The following is a 24,426-nucleotide window of genomic DNA, read 5'->3' on the forward strand; positions in this document are numbered from 1 at the left end:
AGCTTAAACGTAAGAGTATCAGTTACAGGGAATTCCCTGGCATTCCAGTGTTTAGGACTCTGAGCTCTCACTGCCGAGGGCCTGGGTTCAACCCCTGGTGGAGGAACTAAGATCCCACAAGCCCCCACGGTGAGACCAAAAAAAAAAAAAGTTACAAGTATTCGGGATAGTAAATACCTTCCCTATAGATTTATCTGCTGGACGTCATTAAAATATTTACTCCTATGTTTATAACTTTAGGTATTTGGGGACTTGGGAAAGCTTTAAATATGTAGTGGGTAAATTTTTTAAACTAGCTACAGATTTCTATCTTCATTCTCATACAAGCATAAAAAGCAACAGGAAAAATACTATATATGCAGCTTGGTCTATCTTTCCAAGAGCCTATATAAATTCAGAGTCATAACAGTTATGAGGTCAAACAAATAGCTTCAAAACAACCAACCAGAACCAGATCTGATTTACTTGTAACAACACACATACCTTAAAATTCTGTAGATTAAATATATCTGTCTCTATATATAGATATATATATAATTTCAGAATCTTAACAGCTCTCATGTCTTCCAAGAAACTGCAAATTACCTAAGCAGACCGTCTGAAAAACTCAGCCCAGCTATGCATTTAAAGTTACTGCCAATTACGACAATAGCTAAAAATGTTAATGTACATATCATTCTTTTTTTTTTTTTTTTTTTTTTTTGCGGTACGCGGGCCTCTCACTGTTGTGGCCTCTCCCGTTGCGGAGCGCAGGCTCAGCGGCCATGGCTCACGGGCCCAGCTGCTCCGCGGCATGTGGCATCTTCCCGGACCGGGGCACGAACCCATGTCCCCTGCATCGGCAGGCGGACTCTCAACCACTGCGCCACCAGGGAAGCCCTATCATTCTTATAAATTTGCTTTCTTAATTTAATTAGATTACTATAAAATGTTAATCGTGGGCTTCCCTGGTGGCGCAGTGGTTAAGAATCCGCCTGCCGATGCAGGGGACTCGGATTCAAGACCTGGTCCGGGAAGAACCCACATGCCGCGGAGCAACTAGGCCCGTGCACCACAACTACTGAGCCTGCGCTCTAGAACACGTGAGCCACAAGAGAAGCCACCGCAATGAGAAGCCTGCGCACCACAACGAAGAGTAGCCCCCGCTCGCCGCAACTAGAGAAAGCCCGCACAGAGCAATGAAGACCCAACGCAGCCAAAAATAAATAAATAAAATAAATTTAAAAGTAAATAAATAAAATGTTAATCTCTCAAAATTTTAAGTTAACGCTTTCCTGTCTCTCTGGCACCTGGGCACACTGGTCATTGGCAGGACTCAACATAAGTTGAAAGAAAACAAAACTGCAAATGAGCCACAGAAGTTTGAAAATGCAATCTCTTGAAGAAGATTTATTATCAATTGGCTCTGGATTAAAGGCATCTTGGAAATTTTTAAGTTTTGCGCAATCAGTAATTTAAAACTTTATTTTCAAATATCTCAATTCTTAGCATTTTTTGTTTTCTTCATTATTGGAATAACAAGAAATATACATACACAAACTCAGACTTTGCTGAGACCAATTCCAGATTCTAAAAGGTTTTAGTGTTTCAAATTTAATCAAAAGTTAAATATTTGTTTTAGGTATTCTGATGTTATAAAAATATCCATCTAGTCCTTTGATAAATATAGAGATTTAGAGTGGCAGTATTTAAACCAAATTAAAAATTACAATGAAACTAGCTAACTAGAATTTTATATCTGACCAAACCATTCAGAAGTTTAGTGAAATTTTAATTTAATAAAATTAATTAAAGTTAAAATTTAAATTAATAAAATTTAAAACTTGTTTTGAAAAAGTTAAATACTAATACCCATATGAAAAGCTTACACAAAACTAAAACGTGTCAGATCTACATATTTATACAGTATAAACAGTAATATTTTAAAATAAACTTAATAAATTGTTTAAAATTCAAGACCACTAATCTTAGATATATTATGCAGTAATGAATTACTAGCTGTAATTCTATTATGAGATGCTTAGTAACATTTAATTATGTAGTTTATTTAAGACCTATTAAACAAGTCTATAAATTCAGAATCAGCCAGACTGATGTTCACTAAATGTCTTAGACTTCCATTTGGAATTAAAACACACCATTATTTCATTTGTGAAAAATTTATTAATGTAACTTCACTTTAAAATATTTATATTAACAGTTTAAAAACTAAAAATAATTTCCTTCTTTAAAATCCTGAACTATTATCTTTTAACTTGCAAATCAGTTTCAGTATTTTCCAGAGTATTTTAATAAGTTTTCTCTGGAAAAACCCTAACTTTAAAAATAAACAGCCGTTTGGGAATCCAAAAAAGCAGTTTAAGAACACCATTTTAAAAGAAGAAAAAACTAAAATATTAAAAGTAAAATTAAAGGTTTTAAAGATTTTTAAAGAAATTTTTACAAACAAAAAAGTTGGGGGAAAAAAATCAGAATTAAATTTAGAGCACTGAACTAGTTCCAGTTAATCTAATACATTATGTACATGCTATTTAAAAGGACTACTCTGAGGTTTTTCAGAGGTTTGGTGGCTTTTTTGTTCTTTTCTAATTTTTGGTTTAACATTGCACAACACATTTCTTCGTTCCGTAACTGATGATGGGGTAAACCACATGCTGGAGTTTTCAGAAAATTAGAATCATCTATAACAAGTACTAATAATGAAACGTAACATACTGTTAATATTCTATTCATAACAAACACATTTAAACAAGCTTTAATGAATCTGCAACCCAGATATGAGTAAATATACTTTACTCCTGACTCAACACTCCACTATTTTAATAGTATTGAACATACTATATTATCATGATTTTCCCCCCTCCCAGCTTCCAAAGCACCTTTAAAACTGTTCTTTAAAACTTCAAAATGGTAAGGGGCAGAACTAAACTATACTTTTCTAAAAAGTATGCAATCGTAGATTCTTGTGTATGTATACAAGCCTCCTCCCCAACACAACAAAACCACAAGAAACTACAAAGTGGGTGCATTTGGGGAAGGAGAAAAAGATCATTTCAATCATTTTAATGGTTTAAACTTTGCCATGTATACTATGGTTTTTTTTTAATCTTCCAGCTTTTTAAATTACCATAGAAAAAACAAGTTTTGCTCGATCCTTGTGGGTGTTCTGTATACAATACAGTATCTCAAAGAAAAATAGTTTAAGATACATTTGATTTTAGTGTGCATACCACTCACCAACAGATCTAAGATTAAACAGGAACATTTTTTCCAGTTGTTATTTTTCTCTTCCCACACCTGTTTTTCCACAAACTGAAAATATACATTATATTACATTATAATTTACCTATAAATAGTTAAATTATAATATCCATGAGATATTTTATATTCTCTTTTTGAACCAAGTCTTCAAAATCCAGTGTGTATTTTACACAGACATCTCAGTTTGGACTAGCCACATTTCGACTGCTTGATAGCCACATGTGGCCAGTGGCTGCCCTAGTGGGCAGGCGCAGTCCTAGACCCTAAGCTTCACAAGAGCAAGTTCTTGTCTTCTGTTCACTTCTGTCTCCCAAGAACCTAAAGCAGTAGCTGGAATGTAATAAACACTCAACAATTTGTTGAATGGATCATTTAAAAACTGCCAAGATCAGCAAAACAAAGCCATTTAAAAAAGAAAACTTAATGGCAAGCTACCAAGCTTTCTCAAACCAATAAAAATATACGAAATGGAAAAGACTTGTGAAATACCTTGAAAGGTCATTGTTGTATTTAATTCTTGAAAAGAAAAGAATCATTGCCTAGGGGCTTCCCTGGTGGTGCAGTGGTTAAGAATCCACCTGCCAATGCAGGGGACACAGGTTCGAGCCCTGGTCTGGGAAGATCCCACATGCCGCAGAGCAACTAAACCCATACACCACAGCTACAAAGCCTGCGCTCTAGAGCCCGTGAGCCACAACTACTGAGCCTGCGCGCCACAACTACTGAAGCCCGCACGCCTAGAGCCCGTGCTCCGCAACAAGAGAAGCCACCACAATGAGAAGCCTGAGCACCGCAACAAAGAGTATCCCCCACACGCGGAGAAAGCCCACGTGCAGCAACAAAGACCCAACGCAGCCAAAAATAAATTAATTAATTAAATTAAAAAAAAAAAATCACTGCCTGAGAGAAGAAAACTACTTCTCCTGCGATAGGAACAAAACTAGTTATTTTCTAAATTTAACTAACTTACATAGGGCAAGGAAAGCTGGCTGAAATGTGTCAGAGGCTTGACTCTTTACTTGGTCATCCTTACAAATACAATGAATCAGCACAAGCTTCCAGCCTCAAAACATCTAAACTGTCAAATGAAACTTTGATGGTGCTCTTAGATTCTAGTTAGTTTTCTCTAACATTTTAGGAATAACCAAAGGTTATCATACTGAAGGTACTGAAGGCCATTCATTTTCTTAGGCAAGACTTGTACTCATCATGTAGGGTTCACTTTGGTTTGAGGAACTTAAAGCCTAACTGTGGCTGCCCAAACGCCCAAACTCACTTCATTTTGCTCATGCACGTTGAAATGCTCCCTAACTATTTGTCTCTTATACACCTAGATTTCTCTTTTGTGTTTAGTTTCTTATATTTTTTTTCCATTTTTTTTTTCTCTTCCCACACCTGTTTTTCACAAACTGACTTGTGTAAAATTCCCTCTCAAGGTTAACATGCCATGGAGTTGAATAAAATCCTCAGTTGCTCTTGCCATCTGTTGTGTTATGATGTAAATACACATTCACAGGAATACCTAATCCAAATAATTTCAAACATCACATTACCGTAGAGCAGCAATTCCCAACATACAGCATGTGGACTCCTGGTTGCGGGGGGGGGGGGGGGGGGGGCGGTCCCTGAGACATTTTCAAAGAGGTACAAGAAGTCAAAACTATTCCTATAATACTACTAAGATGTTATTTGGGTCTTTCACCGTGTCGACATTTGCCCTGATGGTGCGAAAACAATGGTGGGTAAACTGGCTGGCACCTTAGCATGAATCAAGGCCATGGCACTAACCTGTGGTACTCATAATCATTGTATTCTTCACCGGCACTTGCAGTAAAAGTTAATTCATTTCATTTTTAAATGTCCTTAAAGAAACAGTAAAAATTATTAATTTTCTTAAATAACCCTTGAGTACACATCCTGTTAATATCTATGTGAAGAGAAGGGCAGTACACATGAAGCACTTGGGCTACCTAACATGGTTGTCTGCAGAAAAAGCACTGTGCAAGAGTGAACCAGCCACATTTCACAGAGCGCCATTTTTACTTGAAAGAGCTATACACTAACTGTGGTTATTTAAGATTGAATGTCTGGCGGACATTTTCTCAAAAGAGAACAACATCAACCAGTTAATTCAAGAAAAACTAACAGCATTTGTTGCCAATGACTGAATTTAAGCTTTTAAGTAAAAATCAGAATTTCAGCAAAAATATCTACCATCTTGAACTTTGACAGTTTCCCAATACTTCCGGATAAAAATGCAAGAGAGACCAATGGATTTTTGTTTGTTTGTTTTACTGTGCTTTGCTTTAGTGCACTTTGCAGATTTTTTTTTTTACTTGCCTTTTTTTTAATGGAATTGTATGGTATTGGTACAAAACAAGAAATATAGATCAATGGTACAGGATAGAAAGCCCAGAGATAAACCCACGCACATATGGTCACCTAATTTATGACAAAGGAGGCAAGAACATACAATGGAGAAAAGACAGCCTCTTCAATAAGTGGTGCTGGGAAAAATGGACAGCTACATATAAAAGAATGAAATTAGAACACCACCTAACACCATAAACAAAAATAAACTCCAAATGGATTAAAGACCTAAATGTAAGATGGGACACTATAAAACTCTGAGAGGAAAACATAGGAAAAACACTTTGACATAAACCACAACAAGTTCTTTTTTGACCCACCTCCTAGAGTAATGAAAATAAAAACAAAAATAAACAAATGGGCCCTAATGAAACTTAAAAGCTTTTGCACAGCAAAGGAAACCATAAACAAGATGAAAAGACAACCCTCGGAAGGGGAGAAAATATTTGCAAAGGAAGCAACTGACAAAGGATTAATCTCCAAAATATACAAACAGCTCATGGAGCTCAATATCAAAAAAACAAACAACCCAATTAAAAACTGGGCAAGAGACCTAAATAGACATTTCACCAAAGAAGATATACAGATGGCCAAGAAGCACATGAAAAGCTGTTCAACATCACTATTAGAGAAACGCAAATCAAAACTACAATGAGGTATCACCTCACACCTGTCAGAATGGCCATCATCAAAAAATCTAGAAACAAGAAGAAAAAAAAAAAAAAGAAAAAAAAAATCCAGAAACAATAAATGCTGGAGAGGGTGTGGAGAAAAGGGAACCCTCTTGCACTGTTGGTGGGAATGTAAATTGATACAGCCACTATGGAGAACAGTATGGAGGTTCCTTAAAAACTAAAAATAGAACTACCACATGACCCAGCAATCCCACTACTGGGCATATACCCTGAGAAAACCATAATTCAGAAGGACACATGTACCCCAATGTTCATTGCAGCACAGTTTACAATAGTCAGGACATGGAAACAACCTAAATGTCCAATGATAGATGAATGGATAAAGATGATGCGGTACATATATATACAATGGAATATTAGCCATAAAAAGGAACGAAACTGGGTCATTTGTAGAGATGTGGATGGACCTAGAGTCTGCTATACAGAGTGAATAAGCCAGAAAGAGAAAAACAAATACTGTATATTAACACATATATGTAGAATCTAGAAAAATGGTACAGATGAACCTATTTGCAGGGCAGGAATTGAGACACAGACGTAGAGAACGGACATGTGGACACAGGTGGGGAAGGGGAGGGTGGGATGAATTGGGAGATTAGGATTGACATATATACACTGCCATGTGTAAAACAAATAGCTAGTGGGAACCTGCCGTATAGCACAGGGAGTTCAGCTTGGTGCTCTGTGATGACCTAGATGGGTGGGATGGGGGGAGTGGGAGGGAGGTCCAAGAGCCAGGGGATATAGGTATACACATAGCTGATTCACTTCATTGTACAGCAGAAACTAACACAACATTGTAAAGCAATTACTCCAATAAATTTTTTTTTTTAATTTAAAAATTGGGCTTCCTTGGTGGTACAGTGGCTAAGAATCTGCCTGTCAGTGCAGGGGACATGGGTTCGAGACCTGGTGCGGGAAGATCCCACATGCCGAGGAGCAAGTAAGCCTGTGCGCCACAACTACTGAGCCTGCGCTCTAGAGACCAAGAGGCACAACTACTGAGCCTACGTGCCACAACTACTGAAGCCGGTGCGCCTAGAGCCCATGCTCCACAAGAGAAGCCACCGCAGTGAGAAGCCCGCACGCCACAGAAAGAGTAGCCCCTGCTCACTGCAACTAGAGAAAGCCTGCAGGCAGCAAGGAAGACCCAATGCAGCCAAAAATAAATAAATAAATTTATTTTTTATAAAAATCTACCCTCTAAAGCTCAAAAATGAGTAAATTCAAAATGTTCCAGACAGTCAAATTAAGGCTAGGGATCCTCTTTGCTTGGAAAGTAGACAATGGTGAAAGTTCCAGATTACCTAATACCTATTAAAATGTAATGAGTGATATAACAAAACCTAAAAGTTTATCTGCATGTATTTTGGACTCCCACCCAAAGACCTTTTCACCAAGTCCTGCCTAGTGATTTCAACTCCTTTACAATACTGTTGATTAAAACTATGCTTACAGACCACACAAAACTACGAAGACTAGGTTGTGTTCCATAATACTTGAAGGGTATTCACATTTTAAGTTCTAACAGATACTCCCAAATGGCATGCCAAGAAGTCTTTGCCAATTTACATTCTAGCCATTTGAGTGCCCATTCCTACACACTCTTGCCAACACCAGGTATTACCAATCTTGTTCATTTTTCCCAACTTGATAGGCAAAAATGCCATTACAATTGGCATTTGCCTAATGACTAGTGAGATAGGGTATATTTTCCTAAGTAGATTGGCCTTTCAGATAACCCCTTCTGAACTGCTGCTTATCCTTTGTACATTTTTGTAGTATGTTGTCTACCTTTTTGAGATTAACAGGAGTTCTTTATCTCCTAGTCTTTTTTTTTTTAAATAATATGATCTCTCTTAAGAGAATTTCCTAACTAGACACATTTTAGGGATGCTAAGACCTATATATCCAGACATAAAGTACAAACTTTTTTTTAATACAAATTCTTAACTTATTCACAATGCATAACTCATACTCTACAAAGAAGTGTGAAACATTGCTATGTATCTGTACATGTGAGAGCAAACTATGGGATTAAGCAGGAGTAGATACACTCAACTCTTATTTTCAATCTCCACTTGTAAATACACAAGTTTACTAATATGAGACACCACCACTTAGGTGTCAGATACTCCAAGAAGTCCTTTACAAACATTACCGTTTAATTCCCAACAACCTCGTGCAATAAGTTTTATTGCCCCTATTTACAGATAAGCGGAGAAATCCAGAGTAGCATCAGTTTGCCTGGGATCACAGAGAGGAGCAAGGATTCTAACTGACGTCTGTGTGATTCGAAGCAAGATACCACTGACCCTCCCAACAGTTTGTGTACTGCTGCCCCTAATTTTGCTCAGTTAATAGTGTGTGCACAGTGGGATCTAAAATATGACACAAATGAACCTACCTACGAAACAGACTCACAGACAGAGAACAGACTTGAGGTTGCCAAGGGGGTGGGGGTGGGGGATGGAGTGGGAGGTTGGGATTAGCAGATGCACACTATTATATATAGAATGGATAAACTGTAAGGTCCTACTGTATAGCACAGGGAACTATATTCAGTATCCTGTGATAAACCATAATGGAAAAGAATATAAAAAATAATGTATATGTATAACTGAATCACTTTGCCGTACAGTAGAAATTAACATTGTAAATCAACTATACTTCAATTTTAAAAAAATTATAAAAGTAAAAAACTGGGAGAGAAATGGGTAAAGAAGGTAAAAGGTAATACAAGAACATTGATCTCATCATTTTAGTCTAGGGAGGGAGGGAGATATCATCTAAACTGACAAAAAAATAGAAGACTAAGTACACGTCAATAAAAAATTAGTAGATCTAAGAAAGAAATGGAAGATCTAGGAGTTGTCTTGTTGACGCTTGGAGAATGTTGCTCTTTATGGCTGAGCAGGTATTTCTGCTGATGGGGGAGGTTTGGTCAATGCCTAATGCAGATACACAATGCACAGTGCGGGGAGAGGGGAGGCCACAGGGCAGAGAACATTTTTTTATGTTTAAATTTTCCTGGGAATTCCCTGGCAATCCTGTGGTTAGGACTCCACGCTCTCAGTGCAGAGGGCCCAGTTCGATCCCTGACTGGGGAATTAAAAGTCCCACAGGCCACGGGGCATGGCCAAAAAATAAAAATTACAATTAAAAAATAAATTTTTCTTGCCTTGCTTAAAAAAAAAAAAAAATAGTGTGTGCACATAGAAGGGTCTCATTTTCCTCCAAAGGTTCATTATATCATTTGAGATGTCTTAATAAAATCAAATAATACCAGGTGGTTTGATCATTACCATTGACTAAAACTATGGCTGTCATAACTGACCTTAAAAAAGCGGCACAGGCTCAGTCAGCCTTACTACAGGGTTCCTAGGCCTCTCACGATTTACCCTAGTCACCCTGTCAGAGGGTGTCCTGGGAACAGCTCCATGCCCCATGTAACGTTCTGGGGCACAGCCGTTTCCAGGAAGCACTTAAGAGGTAAAAGCAGCTGAACATAATCGCTGGTGAGCAGATCCCCAAATTAACCCAAGCATCAAGTCTTGCATGAGATGATCCCAAATAACCATCTGCTAAATGACATTAACTAAACTGAGTGAACCCCTGAAGTTAAACGCATGAAGAATCAGATCTCCTGAGCCCAGCAGAACACGGGGTGCCCTTGCTGCCCCTCTGGGCTCAGGCTCCACCACAATCCTGCCTCACACTCGGGCCTCTCTAATTCCGAACAGCTTGCCATTCCCCCGCACACACCAGGGTATTTCACACTTACATGCCTTGCCTCCTGCTGTCTCTTCTCCTTTCCCATCCCCACTGCACAGTTAGCCTCAGTTGCCTTCACATGCCTTGCTCTCTGAACCTATGCCTGGCTGGCTGCACCAACACTCAGCTAAGCCCAATGCGCCTCCTGTGTTTCTGGGGCATCCCATATATACCTCATGATGTATTTACCACTTCTCTACCTGCAGAGATATTAATCCACCTCTGGGATCACTGGCACTGTGAGCCACTGTTAGTGCTGAAAACAAAAGTATCACTCAGGGATGGACACAGAACAAAGTACAAGTCACTATACTCCATGTACTTTTCTTTAGAACAAGTATCTTATTCACCTTTCTAGCCCCTGAAACCTAGTATCGAACTGCCTACAAGCACAGGTGCTCCATCTATGCTTGTTAAACTAAAAATATTTTATAAGCCATAAGGAATGAATTCACTTCTGAAACTCAAAAACAATGCAGAAATAGGTAAATTTGCACACCAAAAATACAGAAATTAAAATTTTCAACCACACTTATCTCTCCAAAGAAAAGCAAGAGCTTCTCCATTTTTGTAAGAACAGCTGAGTTTAAAAAAGTAGTAAACATTTGGGGATCACTGGAAAGAACTCTATCATCATCATAGGTTTTCTTAAATAAGCTCGCCAATCATCATCTGCCCAGCTCCAGTGGCAAGCTGAGTAGGACTTTGTTTTGAAAACTAATTCTTTTTGTTGTTGTTGTTTTTTGTTGTCTTTGCTTATTTTGCTTTGAAAACTAATTCTTAATCAAATTTCTCCTCAAAATATTTAGTAAAGCTCCCACTGCAAGTAAGTATTGTTAGTTTCTGAGGTAAGATCCAAAATTCAAGGTGGTAAGTATAAGAGAACATAAACTTCAGGTATTCGAACTTTAAGTTTTCAGAATTTAATCTTTATAGCTTTTGACTTAATTTTTACATGCAAGGGACACAAATGAATCGGGACCTAAACTTGTGAGAGTCAGCAGAACATCCATAGTAGAAAGAATAAGGCTGTTCCTAGAATGATACAGTCCTCCATGCTTGAAAAGACCGTTTTATGGGCTTCCCTGGTGGTGCAGTGGTTGAGAGTCCGCCTGCCGATACAGGGGACACGGGTTCGCGCCCCAGTCCGGGAAGATCCCACATGCCGCGGAGCGGCTGGGCCCGTGAGCCATGGCCGCTGGGCCTGTGCGTCCGGAGCCTGTGCTCCGCAACGGGAGAGGCCACAACAGTGAGAGGCCCGCGTACCGCAAAAAATAAAAATAAAAGTAAACTTACGTTTTCGGTAGAGCACTTCCAAATTTAAATGTGCATGTCTTTTGACATAGCAATTTTCAGTCTAAGAATTTACCTTAGAGAAATATCCAACCAAGCTTCCCTGGTGGTGCAGTGGTTAAGAATACACCTGCCAATGCAGGCAACACGGGTTCGAGCCCTGGTCCGGGAAGATCCCACATGCCAAAGAGCAAATAAGCCTGTGCACCTCAACTACTGAGCCTGCGCTCTAGAGCCCACGTGCCACAACTACTGAAGCCCGCGCCACAACTACTGAAGCCCATGCGCCTAGAGCCCGTGCTCTGCAACAAGAGAAGCCACTGCAATGAGAAGCCCGCGCATAGCAACGAAGAGTAGCCCCCGCTCGCCACAACTAGAGAAAGCCCGCACATAGCAACAAAGACCCAACTCAGCCAAAAATAAATACATTTATTAAAAATATATATATATCCAACCAAGAGTCCTATGACATACATATACTTATGCTCCACTGAAATCACTATGAAAAGAACATTTAAATTGTTGCAACTATTTATATTGTTGCAATGCAACTTGGTTTAAGGAGAGTGAACTATTTGCACCTACACTGAAGATTCTTCAGGATACATTATTTAGTAAAAGCACAAAAAATAAACAGTATGATTTGATTATTAAATTAAAAAGTGTGGATACATGCACAGAAAAATTTCTGAAAACTAATATACCAAGTTACCAGCTATAAGACATGGGAAATACATGGGGATAGGGAGGATTAAAGAACAAATATTTTCACATTTTCATAATTCATGTGTTTCGAATTAATTTACATGTATACATTTGTTAAGAATTCATCAAAATGTTTAATATTCATATACTCTATCATACCTAGGTTATACCTTAATTTTTTTTAAGTAATACATACTCAATGAAGATAAAAACAAAAAGACACCACCCAAAGATTTCTACTTTTATGAGCCCACATCCCAAACAGAACAAAAATTTTTCATATTTCTGTTATCACCACCAAATGTAATATACATCCAGCCTTCACATTTGAATCTCAAGAGGAAAAAATGTAACAGCTGCCATGGGAGTGACTACTGGGTGATGCTCTATTGATGCTTTATACACATCCCCAGGATCCTATGAGGCATCCTTTCCATTCTAACCTCCCAGATTTGATTTCCTCATCCTTAAACATTTATCATCATGAATTCAGAAAGTAGAGCTGGGATTCAAACCCAGATGTAACATTCTTCTGGCTACACCCTTCAGTTCAACAAGAGCACATGAGGCAAGCATCAGGGCTCCTCATCAAGATGTTTCAGTACGGGCTTCCCTGGTGGCGCAGTGGTTGAGAGTCCACCTGCCAATGCAGGGGACACGGGTTCATGCCCCGGTCCGGGAGGATCCCACACGCCTCGGAGCGGCTGGGCCCGTGAGCCATGGCCGTTGAGCCTGCGCGTCTGGAGCCTGTGCTCCGCAACGGGAGAGGCCACAACAGTGAGAGGCCCGCGTACCGCAAAAAATATATATATATATATGTTTCAGTACGATTTCCCCCTCCTACTCTCTCCCAATCCTTAGTATTCCAAGTTTAAGAGACTTCTTTCCGCAAGGCAGGATCCTACTAAACTTGGTAACAAGGCGGGACAACCAGGCACCATGGACTCCACACAGGACACCTCTACCTCCTCTGCCATCTAAAACACATGCTGTGAATCACAATCACCTGCCTAGGATAAAGCCATGGCATCTACCTCCTCATGCCCTCTGTTCTACTCTCATATCTCCTTAGGCCCCCTCCAACTTCCCTGCAATTCATTTATACTAAGATGAAGCTGCTTAAAAAAACAAAACAAAAAAACCTTCAAGGAAAAAGTAGTATCATTTTCTGTCTTAAAACAGGATGTCCGGATATTTTTATTCTGCAGTAAGCCCCGGATTCCAGACTACCTGTACCTGTCTTTTTCCTGCAGGAAGACAATAAATCAACCCTTCAAAGAAGCCAAACAAGATTTCTTTTTTCTTCAGAGAAAGCAAGAAACAGGACATCTCTGCTCCAACTTGCCACTGCAAACAAGATCAGGCTGCTGTGTAAGCTACTTTTTGAGGATTTGACAACTTTAAATGGGAAAAATGAAGACAGGGCAGAGTCACAGGACCTGGAAATGGGTTCTACTAATCACCTGCAGTGCCATGGGCAAGTCACTTCTTCTCCCAGGGCTTTACGGAAAATCCTTTGGTAAAGCAACTAATACCATTTTTAAAAAACCCTATTGTGCTATCTCATTTTTATTAGTTTTCTCTCTTAAAATAGTAGGTGTTTAACACATTCTGAAGGTAGCATTCTATTAATTAAAGGACTTGCATAGACAAAGAAAGTCTTAAAAGAGTTATTCAGACCAAGTCACCTGTCTCAAAACGAAGTGCTCTAACCTATCACCTTGTTTTGGTGACTCCTGTGGCCAAAGACAGCATTCATAATTTGAGAAGGAGGCTACTTTACCAAGGACCAGATTTTTTAATATGCAAAAATGAGAGAATTTAGGGCACTTCAAGGGTTTCTTATATTTCTTATAACTTAAATTTTATTAATAAAATGGACGGAATGCTTTATTCAAGTATAGTAAAATAACAAAGTGATTAAAGTATTTTAAACCTCGCCCATAATATTCAAAAATATTGTGGCCATTAGTTTCAGCCTTTGCTTGTCTTTAATCAAGTATTTAGACAAGCGCATAGAAGCACTGGACTTTGCACTGTTTTGGAACCAAATATGTACTAATAAAAAGCAGAATGGGTTGTCCACGGGAAAGTGAGCTCACAGTCACCAGAAGGGTGAAAACAGACGCCAGAGGGTAGGTCAACTGTTACCAACAAGTCTTGTCCACTGAACAAGAGGAGGATCTACTAACCTTAGGAGCCGCTTCCATCTCTAGCAACTTATAAATAGAACATACTTATAGATGTTTCTGGAACATAAAAAAAAAAAAAAACTAAGAGCCTAATAAATGAATTCTGGATGAAAGGCTGTATTCCAGGTTGCTCCAAAATTTGTAAATCGCTCTCCATTTATTTACAGCACAGCCAGAAGGCTGAGACTTAACACCGCTCCCACTCACTTTTTCATCCATCTAAAGCACAAACTCTCAGTGATACTCTACACAGTTGATTACTTTCCTTCTCCACAGGCTTTCTTCACTTCTCTCCCAGAAACAGTTCGCTGTGCTTGACTTCCGCTAATCACTGACCTCCTTCCCTCTCCTCTGCTGGTCCTTCCTTCCTCCTAGAGCTCCAGGCTCAGTTCCTTGATGATCTTGTCCAGTTCCATGATTTCAATACTACAAGCTAATGAAGCCTCTGATGCTCACCTCGGCTTCCTACCTTCTCCTGGGCTCCAGACCAATATATCCAACTACCTGCTTGACGTCATCATTTACATTTCTAATAGGCATTAGAAACAAAATATGCCAAAAGTAAAGCTCCTAACTTCCACCCAAGAACCTGTTTGTCTCACAATACTCTCCATTTGGGTCAATGGCACCACCTTCCAACCAGTTGTTCTGGTCAAAAAACCTTGTCATCCTTTCCTCTTCTCACACCTCTCATCCAATCCATCAGCAAACCCTATTAGCTGTTCTGTAGAAATAAACAGAGACTGACCACTACTCGTTACCTCAAAAGTTAACACCATGCTCTCTTACCAGCATATTACAAGGGGACTGGCTCCCCATTTCTAGCGCTAAATGCTATTTTCAGGTATTTTATGTTCTAAGTATTTTCAAGCCTAAACACTCCCCTCCTTCAATTTGTGGAAGATCTACAAAGATGGCCACCATCAATTCCTCCTCTGTGTACATGCATGCCACTCCACCATCAAGAGAGGGAAGCTATTTCCACATCCCCCTTGAACCTGTCCTGGCCTCGTGGCCTGCCTTTATCAGTAGAATGGGATTAAAAGCAACAACGTGCCAATTCTGCATCTAGCCTTTAAGAGGCCCCGCAGCTTCTGATTTCACTTGCGGTAGCCAGCCAGGGGCCACTACTGAGTGACGAGATACCGAGCAGAGAAAGATGACCTGGATAAGCACCAAGAGGCCAGACATGTGAGTGAAGTCTTCTTGGACCTTTTAGCCCAGCTTAGTAAATGACTCAAAATGATACCACGTGGAAGAGAACTAACCACCTAACAGACCCATATGACCACAGGAAAAAGTAAGTTGCTGTTGTTCCGAGCCACCAGTTTTCAGAGGGCTGCGATAGAGAACTGAAACATCATAATGACAATGGAATCAACATCCTAAACAACTAAGTGATAATGGCCGATATTCTAAGGACTCAGGCCTCGTTCAGCTTAGAGTTCCACTAGATTTTTAACAGGATTTTTTTTTTTTTCATTTCAAAGTTTGGTTTGAGGAAACAATAATTCCATAATTTCAAACCTTTTCCTAATCAAGTTAAATGGCCTCAGCATAATTCTCTCAAACACATAATTTATGTACTATGGACTCCCCTTCAGGGAAACAAAATTCCTATACTGTATTGATATTTATTATAGCTGTGTTTATTTACCAAATACTTACCAAACAGCAATTTCAGACCATGATAAATTTTAATAGAACACCGAAAACTGTTTGCAACCAGCTTTCAAGCAAAACTCTGTAGTCAAAGCCCATTTGTAAACATCAGATTTATGGGGCAGAGATCTTAAGTAAACATGCCAATCCAGGGACTTCCCTGGCAGTCCAACGGTTAAGACTTCACACTTCCAATGCAGGGGTCACGGGTTCAATCCCTGGTCGGGGAACTAAGATCCCACATGCCATGTGGCCAAAAAAAAAACAAAAACAAAAACCAAACAAACAACAACAAAAACTTCTATGCCTGTGGTGACTGTTACACAACTCTGTAAATATACCAAAAATCACTGAATTGCACAAGTAAAGCAAGTGAATTGTATGGTATGTAAATTATAACTCGATAAAAATTTTTAAAAATAAAAATGCCAATCCTATCCCTTGGTCACTGCTCCCACACTGCCACCTCCTGTCTTATGACTCTAGAAGCTTGAATCAGAGTCAACAGTTGATAAAGGAAACTCAGCTAAGAATAGCACAGACTCTCTCCTTCCTCCCAGACGAAACCAACCACCAGCGTTCCTGAATGGATAATTCACTTTTCAAAATTAGTTACTGCTAGAAAAGTTGCTGTCTGAATGCTGCTAAAGACTATTAAAATGGAGTTGCTTCAAAATATATATCAAGGTGGCTCAACAGCTTCACTTTAATACAAAATCCCAGACCTATAACAACACATGAACTACAATAGTGTGGCTCACAAAAGCATTTCAAAGTACGGCAAAGATCATGTCCCTCTTGCTGACTGCCCAAAAGAGGTACACGTGCAAAAGCAACTGAACTACCATACTACAGAAAAGAAATACAAGTCAAGTTCCTTACAGGGAAAAGCCCAGCTCTCTGCAATTCCAAAATATATTTTTAAACCTTAGCTGGTAACTCATTTATTTCAAGCAGAATGCAAAACTCAGAACAAAATATGCCTCCTGTTAGTTTATTATAATGGCATTTGGCGTGAACAGAGAATGTAAGTCATCACACAAATCAAAAGGAAACCAGAAACAGAAGCCAAGATTCTCAGTTCCCACTGGCTCCAGGCACATGTCACGTTTTCATAACGTCTTCCTTGTTATCATGGACAGCCACACAGAAGCTACTTATCAACATTTTTTTAAAATTCTAATAAAGTGAGAAAGAAAAGTGAGAAAACTTTCTCAAACCGTACTGAGAAAACAACGTGAAATCAAGAAAAATCTCATTGGCTACAACCACTTAAGCAGTCATGCATTACTGATCTTAAACCGAGCACTGCAAAGATAACCTTGCCTATGATTCTTTACCAGCCGTGAAAGTTTCCTAACATTCAGAATCTCAGGGCTATGCATGTTTGAGAAATTTCCCTAATTCACAAGATTCACCTGTACCACCACTGATAAACCAAGGGCATACCTGTTAAAATATTTAGCATTAGAAACAGCTTTTACCGTCCTGAGACAACAGGGTCTTATGCCCTGGCTAATGGGCACATGGCTAGTCATGGCACCATCCTATTCTATACTTAACAGCTTTTAAAAGGCAGCACTAGCTTTTAAATGGCCATTTAAAGTAAGATATATTTAAAACCACAGTAATTTTTATACATGCTCTACCCCATTTATATGTTAAACATAAGATTCTAATACGGAAATAAGCTGTTCATTTTATTTCCTTTTTTTTTTTTTTTTTTTAATTTTAAGGAAGCAAGAAACAAAGACATTTGAGCTTAGGCACCACAGTCTGTTTTAACGGATCCTTCCTGGAAAAATATTAACTATGATATCCCACTATTTTTTCTCTTTCATTCAAATATGTTTTGGCTACGTACAATTCTAATCAAGGCCAAGAGCTAAATCATGAGGAAGTTTAAGCTAGAAAAAGCTGGAAAATACACAAATTCTCATAATTTAAAAAAGTAATGGAAAACGAATTAAACCACCATCCGCTCAGTTCCCCAGCGTCAGCAACTTTCCTGTTACCTCTCCCATGCCCAAAGCCCACAACATAACAAAAAGGAAATCGGCGCTATTTACAAAATCATATAGGGGCACACCAAGGTTCCCCAAGATACCAGTGACTCTTCCAACCAAAGTCAGCCACCGTCTTCCAAAGTCAAAACAATTTTCACACCCACCCTCACCCCCAAGGAGGGAGGGAAATTTTTTTTTTAAAGCTTATACCTCCAGAGTGAAGCCAAGTCTTCATGTGCTGTATCTTTTATATCTGGAACAAAAAGTACAACACTATCACTGGTACTCAGTGCAATCTTCTCTTCATTCTGGATGCACAGGACCTCAAACTCTGTGAAGCACTGCTATAATCTTCCCCAACTGGGGGGTATCTGAATGCAGAAAAGCAACATTCCTTCCACATTCCCTTGTGACTTGGGTAATCAGCAGCTAGGCTTGGTCTGAACCAAACTCAACAATGCCCCTTCCTGAAATGGTCCCACCCAGCTCTGCTCCCAGTCAGAGTTGGGCCATCCTACCACGCATCAAATCACCCCCTGGGCCTGCTCCCCTGTTTAGCTGCTGCAAGCCCATTGATCCATCTCAGAGTGCTGCCATAAGCATTCTTCTGCACCGGGCTCCCAACATGCCTTGCACAGCAGGTATAAAGGTCACTGCTGCATATGTGGGTATGCCTGCCTCAGGTGCCCACATGATGATGGGATGGAATGCAATGACTGCTAAGCACAAAGAACTCCACCCAGAAGTCCAGCAGGCTCACTGGCAAGGGCTGGTCCGCGGCATTCAATTCACTGTCACCAGTACCACCTCTTGACCCTCCTATAGGTGCTGGGCATGTGGATCACGAAGGTGCCTTCTCTGCCCTCTCCCAAAGCCTATTCAGACAGTGGAACAGTCCAGATAAGGAAAACTACAACACAGTTCCAAGGTTCAGTTAGAACAAAATTGTGACATAGATTTCCGGCAAATCTCCCTGGTCAGGGCTTCCCCAGTAGCGCAATGGATAAGAATCTGCCTGCCAACGCAGGGGACACAGGTTCGATCCCTGATCCAGGAAGATCCCACGTGCCGCGGAGCAACTAAGCCCGTGTGCCACAACTACTGAGCCTGCGCTCTAGAGCCCGCGAGCCACAACTACTGAGCCCACATGCCTTAGAGCCCATGCTCCACAACAAGAGAAGCCACCGCAATGAGAAGCCCGCACACCGCAATGAAGAGAAGCCCGCATGCAGTAACGAAGACCCAACACAGCCAAAAATAAATAAGTGAAATTAAAATTAAAATTTTTTTTTAAAAATCCCCTGGCAGAGAAAGCAAGCTCTATTGTTTTTTTTAGCCATTTCTGTACAAGCAAAGGACTTACTTGATTGCTCTCTAAATCAGTTAAAAAAAAAAAAATTGTCTCCAATGTACTCACTCCTATTTACTTTGCTAGTAAGACAATAACATTCAAAATCCTCAGCATTTTAATGCTAATGCAAATCAGCTACAAAATTTAATCTACATTGTTAATAAACTGAAGAAGTTTCCATTGATAAATACTTTCTGCCACTGGTAACATTTTACTTTATGTGATTTCCTAAGCAGCAACTCCTGTTTGCCATAAAGTAACAAGTAAACTAAGTATGTTTTTAGGTTGGGCAAAAGCCTTTAAGAATAAAACAGGCAGTCTATTAACCAGACAATGTTTTTAATTCCCTACACATGGGGGACAAATTCACACCAGCCTGGAGAAGGAAAATCAGGAGAGTAAAGCAAAGTTATTGCATTTACACACAGGTCAAGACACTTAATGTTTAAATTTAGAAACTCTCAAATGTTAAAATGCCTGTCCTTCAACACAACCATCTGCCTATTTCTTATTCAACATCTGAAGAAAATTAAGATACAGTGGCTAAACATGAAACCAATTAGAATTTGAAGAATGTGCTTACATTTTTTTCCAGTAGGTAAACAATTCAGACTATGCCTTTAACCTTTTTTTAAGGAGCTATGACTTCTCCCGCAATTTTTCAATTGTTTATTAAACTGAGATCAATTTAGATAGTTTTCAGTACACGTTCTATTGTTTTAGAAGCTTTTAAAAGAGAACTCCATTCTGCTATATAAAATAACTTGACCCCTACCAAAATTCCCAACTAGAACTAAATCTGGCCACGCCAAATCCCTTTCCAACTATCCTGATGAAAATTAAGTACATGAAGAGAAATCCACAAAAATCCAAACAGGCTGGCAAACAAAAACACAATTTGTAAAAGTGCTTTACCTGGAAGAGAGCTCAATCTAAAAATAGGCATGGGGGTTTCCCTGGTGGTGCAGCGGTTAAGAATCCGGCTGCCAAGGCAGCAGACACGGGTTCGAGCCCTGGTCTAGGAAGATACCACATGCCGCGGAGCAACTAAGCCCATGCGCCACAACTACTGAGCCTGCGTGTTGCAACTACTGAAGCCCGCACGCCTAGAGCTCATGCTCCGCAACAAAAGAAGCCACCGCAAGGAGAAGCCCGCACACCACAACGAAGAGTAGCCCCCGCTCGCCGCAACTAGAGAAAGCCCGCACGCAGCAACAGACCCAACGCAGCCAAAAATAAATAAATTAAAAAAATATATAGGCATAGGGACTTCCCTGGTGGCACAGTGATTAGGAATCCGCCTGCCAATGCAGGGGACACGGGTTCGATCCCTGGTCTGGGAAGATCCCACATGCCGTGGAGCAACTAAGCCTGTGCTCCACAACTACTGAGCCTGCGCTCTAGAGCCCGCGAGCCACAACTACCGAAGCCCACGTGCCACAACTCCTGAAGCCCGTGCACCTAGAGCCTGTGCTCCGCACCAAGAAAAGCCACGGCAATGAGAAGCCCGCTCGCCACAACCAGCGAAAGCCTGCATGCAGCAGCGAAGACCCAACACAGCCAAAAATTAATTAATTAATTTTAAAAAGAAACTAAAAAAGAAACTCTCTTTAAGATAAAGTAAAATAATTTAAAAATAAATTAAAAAAATAGAAATAGGCATAGGATGACCTGTTAGGTAGCCATCTCTCCCAGCCAAGCACCAGGGAAATGCACAGCAAACCCTTTCCGCCTTCCAGCGTACACACCCTCACCAATATCTAACCAGACGCTCTGGCTGCCCTAGTTTAAATTAACTTCCAGCTTACTACTTGGCCCAGGTTGGGAGTGGGGGATGGGAGGGGGGAAAGGAAGAAACTAACCCCACCTTGCAAAGCCCAGCAACGCATAAGCCAACACCAGCACCACCGGGAGGAAGCAAAGCCTTTCAAGTCAGAGCTACAGAGCCGGGATCTGGCCTGCTCTGGAGAAGGGAGCCATTTCTCCAAAATACTTAAGAGATTAAAACACAGTCTCCAAACATTCTGTAAACTGACACACTACATATGCTTTCCGAAAAGTGCAATCCCCCTTGTTTAAGTAGGAAAAATCTTCAGCCTTCTCCATCTCTTGGTGCTTATCTGTAAGCAAAAGTATTTTTTAAATGGGGGCGTTGGGGGGGAGTGGGGGGAAGGCCTGGAGACAAAGGCGGGTTTGCAGAAAGCTGTCTTACTTGCAGTGACTGAAAGGCGCTTCTGGGCAGGAGAAGCCCAGGCGTTCACTCACGTGTTCCAATCCCGGCGGGCGAGCTACCAGGGTAAAGGCAAATTCTTCTCCTCTCAGATGTGCGGACGGCCTCCCAGGCCTCTCAGACTCGTCGCCGCCAACTCGGAACAGAGAAGGAAAGGCACGCCACACCCGCGCGTGTCTGCAGCTGCTTCCGCCTATCCTGCACTTTCAGGTGGGGGGCGGCGGGCTGGAGCGGTCACCCATTGCCTCCTAATTCCCACAGATGCCCAGAAACTGCCCTTTGAGACTTTGATTTCCTGTTGCATCAACTTGACCTACTCTGCCGGAGAACATGTAGCTGTGAGAGCTTCCTTAAGCGACTTTATTACCAGTAACAATAATCCAGTGGCAGGGGCCACAGACAAGTCGTCTATTCCTTCACAGCAGTACCAACACATATTCACACTCACACAGACACACACCTGCCAGAAACTTTAGGGCAAAAGACGAGAAACGCCAAGTCATACAGCAACCCAGTAACAGTAAAAGGAAAAGTTGTTTTCAGCTGTGTTGAGTCTCTCCTCCCAATGGTTGAGAACAGAATCAATGAGAACATAATAAGTAAGCTCACCTTTGCCTTTTGGGGACCGAGTGCTCAACTTCTATGAGTTTCCCGTGCAGTTCCACTTTACCTGCGGACACACAAGAGGTGGAGGAGCAGTTGGCCCGGTTTAGCGGCTCTCTGGGCCCGAAGGACCCGCACAGCCTAAGCAGCGACACGAGTGGCCTCCTGAGACCCCGAAAGACACCCGGACGTGGCTCAAAGCCGAGAGAGAAACCGGCCCCGCGCGTGGGAAGCTGAGCCCCTGGAGGCTGCGTGTGTGTAACTTACAGATGGGTGGGAAGGGGGATCAACTGGCTGACCCACTACTTCGGGAACATTCTACCCGCCCCCCCCAACCCCGTCCGCTTCCCCAGGGACTCCAGAAGACAAGCTCGGGGGAAGGGACACGTGGGCTTTCTTCAGGAGGGGGCGCCCAGGCCCTTCTCCCGGGTTCAAGCCCAGGCCCGCCGGGAACTGGCAGTGGGCGGCGGGAAAGGCTCTAGGACCGCAAGGCAGGAGCGGCAAGAGCGAACGTCCAGAGGCGCAGCTCAGCACAGACTGCACAGCGCGCGAGGGACGGCGCAGCACCCGCCACCCCGAAAGCCATGTGGCTCGGAGTGGGACCTGAACACAGCCTTCCCCCGGGCCTCCCACCCCCGCGCGCCTCCCCGCCACGCACGGCCCCCCGCCCTCGCCGAGCGCTCCCCACCAGTCCCGGAGGCCGCGGCCCGAAGCCTGGCAGCCCGGCGCCACAGCGGGACTCGCTCCGAGGCGACCCGTGGTCGCCCGCGCCCACCTGCCCCTCTAGCTCGTTGTACGCGGGAAGGTCGAGCAAATAACCCGGGTCGCCCTCGCCCGCCTCCCGCAAGGTTGAGAGGAAGCGCGGGGCCGCCCGTGCTAGGCACCACCCGCGGCCTCGTTCGGCAGCCGGGTCAAGGCCACTTTGAGTTCTCCCGCGGCCGGGGTCTGGGGCGGGAGGGGAGGCAGCGAACCAACACCACAAATAACCGGCAGGGAGAGGAAGGAAGGAGCGAGAAACAGGCGTTCGCTCTCGGTCCCCAAGCAAGGCCCGGCGGGCCGGAGCCTGGAGCACGCGCCTGGGCCCGGGCGGGGCGCGGAGCGAGCACACCCCCCCTTACAGCCCCGCTCCCAGGCGCCACACAGTCCCCCACGCCTCCCCTCCGAGCCCGCGCCGGGGCTTTCTTGACAGCGCGTTCGCTCTCAGCCCTCAAAGCCCGGCGGGGGAGGGGAGCCGCGGGGGCCGGGTAGGCGCCCGGGCTGGGAGAAGGGCCCCGACCCACGCGTGCAGGCGCCCGGGCCTCGTCCCCTCTCCCCCGCCCGCCCAGGCCGGGGCCCTGTGTGGACAACCCCGTGTCAGCCGCGGCCCGACCCCGGCAGGCCCGGGCAAGAGGCGCGGAGCTGGGCAGGCGTCCCGGCGGAGCCCGGCCGGGGCCCACCTGAAAGCGCTTCGATGGCCTTGAGGGCCCAGCTCTCGTCCGGACAGTCCACAAACGCGTAGCCTGTCTTCACCAGGAAGGGTCCCGACACCGGGATCTTGGCGTCCTTGAAGATACTTTCCAGGTCCGAGGGGACGGCGTTCTCGCTGAGGTTTCCGATATACAGTTTGTTCATTGTGAAGAGCGGTTGTTTAAAAAAATTAAGAGAAAAACGAAAAATTAAAACCACCCACAGCGATGGATGGATCCGGCGGGTTTTGTTCCCCTTCTCTTCTCGCCGTTAAAATACAGACACACTAAGAACCAAGGACAAGAACGAGGAGCGAAAAATCAGATCCGAGGGTTTCTGTTTTTCCTTTTCTAGGTATTAAAAAAAAAGAAGAAAAGAAAAAGCCTTGCTACAACCCAAACGCATCAACGAGTCTTCCTAACTCGGAGGAGGAGGCGGGATTAGCGAGAAAAAGGAGGAGAGGAGGGAGGGGGGGAAACTACTTTTTGTCTCTTACTCCCCAACCCCTCTGGCATCGGCCAGCGGACTGTGAAAATATCACACTACGTGAGGGCAGGCGCCGCCTCCCCATAAAAAACCCAGAAGGGTGACTGGCAGGGGGGAGGGGAGAAGGGGTGGAGGGAGGAAGGCGCAGGAGGCGGAAAAAATCCGCTCCGAGTGTCCGGCTTTTTGAATGAGCCACGTGTTCAAACTACAAATCAACGTCTCACGTGAGGAATCCCAGCGCCTCAATTAGAGTGGGCTTCGCCGGAAAAAAAGAGCTAGCAGGAGGAGGAAGAGGGGGAGGGGAAACGAGATTGGGCGAGGGACCGTGAGAAGGCGAGGAGGAAGAGGGGCG

The 24,426-nt window shown here is 42.6% G+C and overlaps 1 protein-coding gene across 1 annotated transcript in view; it reads right to left on the minus strand.

Moving 5' to 3' along the window:
* The window catches only part of IGF2BP3 (insulin like growth factor 2 mRNA binding protein 3), a 138,902-nt gene extending 114,857 nt beyond the window's left edge, over positions 1-24,045 (minus strand). Inside the window, exons 1-2 of the mRNA XM_004263433.3 lie at positions 23,579-24,045; positions 22,149-22,209 (exon numbers count right to left, since the gene is read on the minus strand). Of these exons, the coding sequence (XP_004263481.1) occupies positions 22,149-22,209; positions 23,579-23,753 (236 nt within the window). The 5' untranslated portion in view covers positions 23,754-24,045. The remainder of the gene's footprint in view (positions 1-22,148; positions 22,210-23,578) is intronic.
* Positions 24,046-24,426: the final 381 nt, after the last annotated feature.

Source organism: Orcinus orca, chromosome 9, assembly GCF_937001465.1.
Source record: "Orcinus orca chromosome 9, mOrcOrc1.1, whole genome shotgun sequence".
Lineage (NCBI taxonomy): Eukaryota > Metazoa > Chordata > Mammalia > Artiodactyla > Delphinidae > Orcinus > Orcinus orca.